This window comes from Benincasa hispida, chromosome 12, assembly GCF_027475165.1.
Source record: "Benincasa hispida cultivar pf3 chromosome 12, pf3_genome.v1.1, whole genome shotgun sequence".
NCBI classification, from domain to species: Eukaryota; Viridiplantae; Streptophyta; class Magnoliopsida; order Cucurbitales; family Cucurbitaceae; genus Benincasa; species Benincasa hispida.
In genome coordinates this window covers 55206827-55216994 of record NC_143489.1, presented here as the reverse complement: position 1 = coordinate 55216994, position 10168 = coordinate 55206827, and the positions used below count along the sequence as shown (strand labels likewise).

Below are 10168 nucleotides of genomic sequence, written 5' to 3'. Positions count from 1 at the left end.
TTAAATGAAGTTTAGATTTTAAAGAATTTATCATTACATATTTGTTGTGTGTTAACGATTTTAAGTTGTAGACAGATGATTTCATGAAAATTGTTAAGTCAATTAACATTTTTAAAAAACGGAGTCATTTGACATTATCGGTCCAGATATTAGGTCATTGACCCAAATTTCCCAAACCAAACTAAAACAGCATGGCCAATGAAAATTAGATTCATCAAAGCAATGCCCCGTAGACCATCTTCCTCAAAATCATAAAAGAAAAATTACAATACCGAAGAAACGTGAAGCATCATATTATTGAAGTTCGATTTTTAATTTGAACACAGAATAGAAGCGTGAAGTTGAAGAAAAAAGAAGACATATTATTATTTTTATTATTAAAACTCAGTGCCTTTCTGAGAGATTTCTCCATTTTTTCCGGCCGATAACCAGCTGGCTCGTCGGCGGCTTCACCTCGCTCTTTATTCCCTAAATTACATTACTACTACATATATATATATTATATATGTTTCCGATTACATTACCATTTCTTCATCTCTTCACTCTCTTCTTCCCTGCGACCTTCCTGGACTGAAAATCCTCATCTCCGGTTGCCCATACTTGAGCCGCTGCGCCTCCTCCCTTGAAATCCGGTACATGTTCGACAGAACTCCCACCGGAAGCAACCTCATCTGTGAAACTCGTCCTGCCAGTAAGTTCGTAATTGCGTTGTCGTTCGTCTTGAATGCAATCCACTCGAATCCTCTGTCGCTTGCTCGTGTCATCACCACGAAGTTCTGTGGAACCATCAGTACCTGTCCTTCTCGGACCTCGCCGTCGAACACCAACTGCCCGTAGTTGTCCACCACCTGCACTCTCGCGCTGCCTCTGGTAACGTACGCCACAGTGTGCGCGTTCACTGTGTAATGCGGTGCCGAAATCGCATTCTGCGGTGGAGATTTGAAGAAAATCAGCGTTGTTAGGTTTTTTTTTTTTTTTTCTCTTTTGAAATTGGGGATTGAAATTCGAGAATCAGCGTTGTCAAGGGTTTGAAATTGGAGGAAATGATTTTAGACTTACGCTGTAGAGGACTCCTCGTTCGGCGCTGAGGCGGACTTGACGGAGGAAGGGAAGGTTATTGAAGTTGGCGGTGGAGATGCGACCGCCGCGTGGGTTGAACACGTCGGCGTGTTCAGACCGACCAATGGCATGCTTCAATCGGAGTGTGCATACGGTTTCTTCGAAGCCATTTTCCGATTCCGATTCGATGTATCTTCCTCTTGATCTCTCTTGATCGTCTCTCTCCGGCATCAGCACATCGAAATCTTGATCGACTTGCACGATTCTGTCCCTCTCGTCGTCTTCTCCCTTCAGCCGCCTAACCAATCCACTGTCTACTTGGAAAGCTTCTTCCAAAAATTCATCTGCAAATCCACTGAAGATATTGCCTGATTTCTCGCCCGCAGATCCTCTACGGCTTCTTCCTTCCCATTCCCCTGCGCCTCTTTGCATCATCTCTGGCCTTCCGGCGAGGTAAAATTTCTGTAATAAATACAGAAGGAATCTTAGGGCTTCTTAGTCAAATCAATAATTAAATGGTTATACTCTGTTTTGTGTGTGTGTGTGTGTTCAACTTACTCTGGCGAATGGATCGATTTGATTGGCGACATTACGTGTGTCAACGAACACGATCAAGATGAGATCAGACTGTCCACGATTATACATCCAGTGAGAAACTCCGGCCGGGACGACGAGGAGATCGCCTTCTCTGAACTCGCGGATCTTCTGATGCTGGTCTCTGAACGAGGATCCAGCCGATTGCGATCTTCGTAAATCGGTTTGGTAAGTCTCGGGACAGCCAGGAATAGCGACGCTGCGAATGCCAGAGCCTTGAACGACGAAAATAAGTTTAGGAGCATTAGTGAATCCAGGTAGAAGCAGACCTCTAGGGCGGATTGTATGGCGGACCATATTTACTCCGGCGCACTGGAACTCCTCGTTGTTCGGGTCCCATAGTTCGGTGCAGCCAGCCTCCGCCTCAATACGGCGAGCGGGCTCTTGAGCTCTGAGATTCTCGAGACGGCAGGCTTTGGGAGAGTGGAATCGGTGCTGCTGCCTTTGTTCACTGCCTTGGAATCCCCAACTCCAGGGGAATTGGTCAGTTTGAGAGAGGCAGCCATTGATGAAAACTAGTAGACATAAGAAAACAAGAAGGGAAGAGCGAGCCATGGTGATGGAGAGGGAGATGTGGTTGGTTAGTGGTGTGAGTGTGAGGAAGGGAGAAGAAGGTGGCGGAGAATTTATAGGCGGGCGGTGGAGGAACGGTGGTGACAAATGGACGGCGGCGGTGGTAACAGAATACGTGGTGGAGGGAATCATGAAGAGACACACCAGTTGCCATAGCGTTTCTGACTTGTTGTTCCAGAGGGTGTTCTTTCGAGCCTCCACGGACCATCGTTGTGCAGGATGATCCACCTCAATTTTTGTCCATTCCGATGTACCTAATTTTTATATTTTCTATATTGGTAATTTTTGCATGATTTTGTTTTTCATCCTTTCAATTTTTTTTTTCTTTTTACGTATTGCATAAAATTAAAAAAAAAAAAGAGAGAGAGTTTAATTACAAAATTTTAATAATACAAATTTAATTTATGAATAAGAGAATTTTATTTTTAAATAAGTCATGAGAAACATTTAAATTTTTTTTGAAAGTTTGGTGAGGAAAAATTATAGTTATTGCAATTGAGTATAAAATATATTATAGAATAATATATAGATTAACTTGTATAAAAAAATATATAAACTAAAATGTTTTGTATTATTTTTTGAAAAACTTTGTGGCAATTATCATCTTAATAAAAAAAATGATGTTTTTAAATATAGAAAAATAAACTAAAATATTTATAAGATATAGTAAAATTTTAGAACTATCAATGATAGAAGCTGATAGACTTCTATCAGTGTCTACCAGTATCACTTATTGAAGTTTATCCGTGTCTAGCGTCTATCATTGATAGTTCTAAAATTTTGCTATATTTTGTAAATATTTTAACAGTTTTACCATTTGAAATAATTTCCCTATACATAATCTTTTAATTGATTTGAATAATGTGATTATCATTTTAATTTTATACTTTAATTAAAATAAAATTTTTTTTTTCTATTTTGTATAAAATTTCATAATAATTCTTAGTTGAAAAAAATACGATTGGATAATCCTCCTAATTTTATTCTTTTTCAAATTTTAATTTTAACAAAAATATAATTTTTTTCTATGCAAACATAAATCTTAAAAATTTAATCTCTTTTGATTTGCAACGATTCTTGATTTTAAATTTTGTGTATACTTACATTAAATTTGAAAAGAGAAAAAAGAACATGTAATAAGTAGCAAAAATTATTATAAAGCCTAAACTTTTTGATGTGCATTTATAAATTTGAAAAAAAAACTACAAAATATTAAAACAATCATTCTCTTTCGGCCTCAAATTGCTTTAACTTTGAACAAAATTTGGACCTCAAAAGACAAATTTTTTCTCTCTCATTCAATTTGTGAGGATCAATAGGTAAATTTGTTGCGTCTATAAAAAAAACTACAAAAGCATATATAATATATATATATATATAAAAGCTACATTAAATTACACTATATATTTTTACAAAATTCATAAGTGAAAATTTTGAAAAAGAAAACATAGGTTAAACAAAAAGGGAAAAAAAAAAATGTGATATCTTCCTATATAAAATAGAAGAGATACTTGAAACATAGAAATTAAACTTATCAAAGAAGAAAAAGCTTGCTATTAACGATTTTTTTTAAAAAAAATAAAAATAAAACTACAACAAAATTACTAAAGAAAAGAAAATAAAGAAGTTAGAGAGAGTCCGCTAACCAAAATTATTACTTAATTTTTTAAATTTTTAGCATAATTTTCTATTTTTAAATTTTCAAAATTCTAAATAAGTTTTCCAATTATGATTTTCTAAATTGACTAACATTTTTAAATTTTGAAAAATATCAAATTTTTTACAAGTTAGGTAAGTTTGGGATGTATATAGAAACTCGGTATTAATCTCACCCGAGATTCCACCAAGAAAACTCAAATATATCACATTTTAATTATATTCGGGATTTTGCCCAAATATATAGAATCTCGATGTTATTTTACTAACACTGAGATCCACTCAAAATTTTCAAATTATTTGCAATCTCTCTAAATCTTACATCCAACTTTTATCTTTTTTCTTGAATTTTCTCTTGCAAGTAATATTTGACAGTGCGATTTTTTAATTTTGAAAAGATTTGAGAAGATTACACGATATTTCGATTTTTTTACCCAAATGTCCATATGTAATCTAGCCAATGTAGCGAGAAAGACCCAAAACAATTTATAAGTTAGAAAAAATAAAATTTTTAACTAAATCTCAGTGTTGAACTCGCTCGAGGTGGATCAAGAAAAACTATTTGAACAAATTTTTAAAAAACGTACTAGTTTTGTAAAATAAAAACTTAAAGGCGTTATTTCTGACCATTTTTCAAAAGTTTTTTATTAATTAAAAAATAACATCCAGTTTAATATTAAACCTTTAAAAAAAATTTAAAACACCATCATCTTTCAAACAATTTAAAAATCATTTTTCATTTGAACAAATAATAATAATAATAAAAGAAAAAGAAGGTATTTTAAGCATAACTTTGCCATTTAAATTACAAAAGGAAAAAAAGAAAATCAACTTGACAAAAATTCACAGAACAAGACATGTCAACCTAAATTATAATTGGCAAATTACATCAAGTAAAAAATGAACAAAAATTAGTAGCAACACTATCGCATGTTTATAAAAAAAAAAATGGTAAATTAAGTTCTTTAAACCATAACAAGTCGTTTGAAACAAAAGGAGAGAAAATCAATCCAAATTTTGTGACCCGAGCCTTTCATGAAATATGTAAAACATACAAAAATAAAGAATCGAAGTATAGAAGAATTACATAAACTGCACTCTTCGACAAAAACTCAACTAAAAAAATACTAAGCACGTGAGAATAAATAAGTTATTAAAATTTATGAACTAAAATAAACATGGTAAGGAACCATAACAATAACGCTTATAAATTATATTCAAGTAAGAGAAATACAACTAATAGAACAAAATGAACAAAAATAAAGTCAAGGCACATAATTTTGAACGAGCAAGATCATCATTCTTCATATTCACAACCAAGAGATGGAAACTATAAACTCTACACACATCAATTGACTCACCTACCAGCAAAACTTAATTTTGTAAGAACAAGTCCTATTTGTAACAAACATTGATAATAAGAAGAAGATTATACATAACAGGCCACTTCATAGAAACAAAGCCCAAATCAGATCTGTTACCACACTTCAATACATTTAATCATTGGTCCAGATACAACTAATTCAAAATTGAAAATGAGAGCAATATAATCATACCTAGACTTATTGTTGTTGAGCAAAGAAATCTTAGCTACACTTCAATACAACTACTTGGTCTTAATTTCAAAAGCATGCTAAAAAGAAGACTAAAAGAAAGAAGAATACAAATTCTAAAGGTGAAGGAAAAATCAAAGCACCTAGAACTTAAATAACAAACAAGGATGAGAAGCAAGAAGAAAGAAGGATTTTGGTCAAATTGTTAGGTTAACATCCAAAATTGTAAAAATAATAATAATAATAATAATAATAATTTGGTCAAAACCAGCACCATAAAAACCTGGTTAGTCATTGTATCAACACAAACACATATCAACAATTATAAAACTACATCCAGTCCAACAAGAAAGCAGGGCATGGCAACAAATTATTAGGTTAAGTCCAAATAAATTTAGCATAGCAAAAATTACACGCCGACCAGAGTTTCAATATCACTTAGGGGTGTTTGTTTCGAGGATTGAGATTAGATGGTTTAGGTACCTTAAGCTCAATCCTTATTTGGGACAAAAATCTAGGAAGCCTTGGCTTCTTACATCTTTTTCCATGGGTTATCCCCTCCTTTTTTTTCTAATTTAATTTAGGGAGTACGTAGGTCAACCTTCGGACACCACCTTTAGCAACCACTGCTAGCCAACTCCAACTGCCCCCTCTGGTGACTACAGCCAGCCAACTCCAACTGCCACCTTCGACGACTGCGGTCAACCAACTCCGGTTGCCACATCGTTGGCCAACCTTCGACAATTGCCACCGGCCAACTCCGAGCATCATCGACCAACCTTTGACAACTCCCTTGCCCCCACATCGACGAATTTTGGCCACCAATTCCGTTGGCCAATCTACCACCATCCAATCTTGAAAAACATAAATAAAAACACTCTTAGTATGTAACAAACTAAACAAATTTGTTTATAAAACACTTTAAGAAATAGTTGCCAAATATACATGTATTTTTTTTATTTTAAGGAATTTTTATTAAAAGTATTTAAATAAAAATGAATATTTGAAAAATATTTTTAATTCTAAGTCATTCCAAACATTATTAGACTGCAATTGTATAATTAGGTATTTATTTAGGCATGTGTAGAAAACTCTAATTTAATTTAATAACATTTTCATTTTTTTTTCCATTGGCAATTTAGCTCGAAGACTAGAATTATTTTCTAAACATAAAGGTTTAAAATGTTTAAGACAGCTTCGACCAAATAAAAATTGAAACTAAAAAATTATTATTTTTTATTCCTCAAATGTAATTTGATAATATATATATATATATATATATATATATATAATTTTTCAATAATTGAATTTAATATTAAAATATTAGTTTATTTAAATTTTCAGTTAGCATATTATGGTTAAAAATGATCATTTTCAAATTAATTAAAGTGACAAAAGTTTATGAAATTTTATTTCAAAATCTAGTAAAGTTAAAATATCAAATTATTAAAATAATAGATTATGTAAATTATAATTTTAGTCAAAATCTCTATTTCAAAAAATTTTAAAAAAATATTCGTCTAATTTTTTTAGTTTATTTTAAACTTAACTATTAAGATGACAAATTTAAACTAATCTAAAATCTAATCAGTGATTAAATACAAGAAAATATTTTCTAAACTAAAAATTTATAAATCTACATTTCATTCCCCGATTATTTAAGTCTGCATTTCAAACACAAGTTTCTTAAATTCAGACTTTCAAAACCTACACTCCAAACATAATTTTCTTAAAACCAGATTACCTAAACCTCTGAATCTAACCCTCGGGCTTACAATTCCAAACTTGTGCACCAGACGTCTCCTTAGGAAATATAGCACCAAGTAACACTAAGCCAAGAGCTAATCATGCAAATAAACTTATCAATAACTAATTTATGACTATCATAAGTATAGAATAGTCATAGCACTTTCAAGAATTAGTCTAATCCAATACTTTAGAACATCTTATAAATATTACCTTTTAATTTTCATTAGACGGTTCTTGATTCCTTTCTATGCTTGATGTACCTTTTTGACTTGTCAACCTTCTTAATATTTTTTCAATCATAGCTTGTTGTGATGTGATTCAACTATATTTGTAAGTGTGCAACATGAGTATCTGTTTCTTTAGCTTTTGGTAATTTGCTTCATTCCTTGAGTTTCTTGTTCTTGGTCCCAACCAAGGCTCTTCACATACCCAGGTCCCAATCGAATTGTGAAATAGCCAAAGAAGGAAAAGGGTGAAAATATTGTAGATGGAAAGTACTTAGATGAAGCAAAGTTTTAGTTATTTGAAGTTATGTGGCTTTGATACTTCTCTTTAATTGTGAAATAGCAGAATCTTGGTGAAACCATTAATCCAGATAAAGAGCCAAAGAAGATCTTGCTCAAGTGGTCAACTGGTCATCCAATCCCATCTCTTGCTGCATCAAAAGCTTCAAATGAGCTTCATAGTATTCAAGGAAAGAGAAGAATTTGGTTTTGTGGTAAGGTCATTTCATAGTATTTCACGTAGCTTGCCATATCTTGAGACAAGAACAAATGAGTTACATTTATTTTTTGATGATTTTTTGTATTGTTACTTTGTTGATTTTCCAGGATTTCTGTTGAACCTTAGAGTTTTCCAAAAAGATCAGTTATAGTGGGAACATAATCTTGAAGTTTGCTAAGATGATGAGTTTTGTTGTAGTGGGAAGCAAAATCATCGTTTTATATCTAGAATACTGAGATTGTGGAGACAAAATTCAAAATTGATGGATATATATATATATATATATATATATATATATATATATATAATTTTGAGTCAAAATAGAAGACAAATTAAGGCCAATTGGTTTCCTTTGTCGTACGAAGAAATTGTTTTGGGCTTTGGTCCATTTGTGGGCCATTAGGTTTTAACAAACACATATTTATATGTGTTTTAATCGGAGAAAGTGGGCTGCAAATTAAAAAGAAAAGAGGCAAATTGGCAAATTGAAGTCACTTGAGGCATAAACTTTTGTCTATGCGGCAGTGAGCATAATTGGAAAATACAATGTGTATTTTTCTTAGTTTCGAGTGTTTCTCTTTTATATTTATTTTGAGTTATCGAGTTGTGGTACTCAGATTCAAATAGTTCGTATTGGACGATTGGGGAGAGATTTGTAGTACGAGTTTTAGAACTTTACAATCTTTATAATAGTAGAACCTGCAATTGAAGAAGACGGAACGTAGTCCCGAGTTTGGACGAACTAGTATAATTTTCATTGTAGTTCTCTTTTGTCCTCTTAATTATTTTGATAATTTTATGATTGTTAATCTTTTTTGCTCTAACAAGTGGAAGGTGGAATTTTAGATATAATTCAGTTTCCATATTTTATTTATATCTGAGTATAAATTTCCAACCGAGAGAATGAAGATTTCAAGATGACACAAATGAGAAAATTCTCTCTTCTCATTGAAAAAAGTGATTCTTTTAGCTACAATTCCAAACTGCAGTTAAGAATTTGTTTTTTATTCTCTCATTAAGCATTCAATTTTCTTATATCTTTATTCTTAGGCAAGAATCAACAAAAACCATCAAGTATTGGAAATTAGGTGTGGTTGGGTAGCTTAGCTATCGAAATTGTCAAACAAACAAAATGTCGTTATACTGGTATTACTTTATCTGACGAACAACTAAAATATGCAAAGAAGAGAGTTAAAAATGTCAACCTTCAGGTACAACGTTATTGAATTATTATTCTTTCCAGCCATTGTTAATGAAAACATTATATGTGGTATAGTTTGTTACTTATATCTAATGTTCACTTTGCTTCTAGGATCGCATTAGGTTTCTTCTTTGTGACTATCGAAAATTACCTAGTACTGAAAAATATGACATGATTATATATGGTGAGTTTGATAATATGAAAGAGAATTTATTTGTCATATGTATGAATTAGTATTATGATAATTCAAATTTTCTTTTGTTTCAGTGAGATAATAGAAAATAGCCTTTCTGTTCTACAGGTGGGAAGCCTTGATTGTTATACGCATTTACATGGATCTAGTAACTTTATATATGACGAAGTTAAATGCTAACATATCTTTGGTCCTTATACTAATTTTGATTCTTTATTAGTTCATATAAATACTCGATGAGTGTTATGACGAATACGACTAAGTTTAGACTATAGAAAAGAATATACTTCCATGAGGATGTCTACCATGCTTAAGTAGATTAACAACAGCCAAAGCTAATGCATCAAAGCTCTGGTAAACTGGTTAGAAGATTCATGGTGATTTCTATCCTTTTTTCTTCATGTTAGACATAAAGAACATTTTAACTGCAGTGTCCATCAGACTTTGAGGTGTTGGAGAAAGAATTTCTTGGAGTACAAAAGGTAAAAAGTTCTATTTATTAGGGGATTCATTACCATCTTTTGTTATTCAAAGTGAAGTTCAATCTCAAAGGAACTAATAATTCTTTAATGCAGCAAAATTCTTCAACTTGGTTTTGATGAAAGATTCATACGAATTCGGGAATATTATTTTGACTACTGCATTGCTGGTTTTAAATCTCGTAACGTTGATCATTACTAGGTACGTACATCAAATCATGCAGGTTCCTAGTATAATTTTGTGTATAATCTAAGACAAACAAGAGTTTAAATATCTCTGTCCAAAAATTTCATAGTTTGATTGGCTGCACTCAAGAAATTTTTTTTTCCCATTTGGTCAATGAATAGTTGTTGTTCTGACTTTCTTCTTCCTTTTAGGCATAAGTAC

The 10168-nt window shown here is 32.1% G+C and overlaps 1 protein-coding gene across 1 annotated transcript; it reads right to left on the bottom strand.

Moving 5' to 3' along the window:
• Nucleotides 1-269: 269 nt before the first annotated feature.
• LOC120067783 (11S globulin subunit beta-like) lies at nucleotides 270-2585 on the bottom strand. Its single transcript, XM_039019366.2, has 3 exons — nucleotides 1618-2585; nucleotides 1060-1521; nucleotides 270-926 (listed from the first exon to the last, which is right to left on the bottom strand). Exons 1-3 carry the CDS (start codon nucleotides 2356-2358, stop codon nucleotides 540-542), a joined length of 1590 nt encoding a protein of 529 aa, XP_038875294.1. The 5' UTR covers nucleotides 2359-2585; the 3' UTR covers nucleotides 270-539.
• Between the last annotated feature and the right edge of the window lie 7583 nt (nucleotides 2586-10168).

Coding starts and splice junctions, on each gene's coding strand:
- LOC120067783 (XM_039019366.2), bottom strand. CDS start 2,358: ATGATTCCCTCCACCACGTATTCTGTTACCACCGCCGCCGTCCATTTG. Junction 1,522..1,617: donor AAATCGATCCATTCGCCAGA/GTAAGTTGAACA, acceptor TATTTATTACAG/AAATTTTACCTCGCCGGAAG. Junction 927..1,059: donor AACGAGGAGTCCTCTACAGC/GTAAGTCTAAAA, acceptor TCTCCACCGCAG/AATGCGATTTCGGCACCGCA.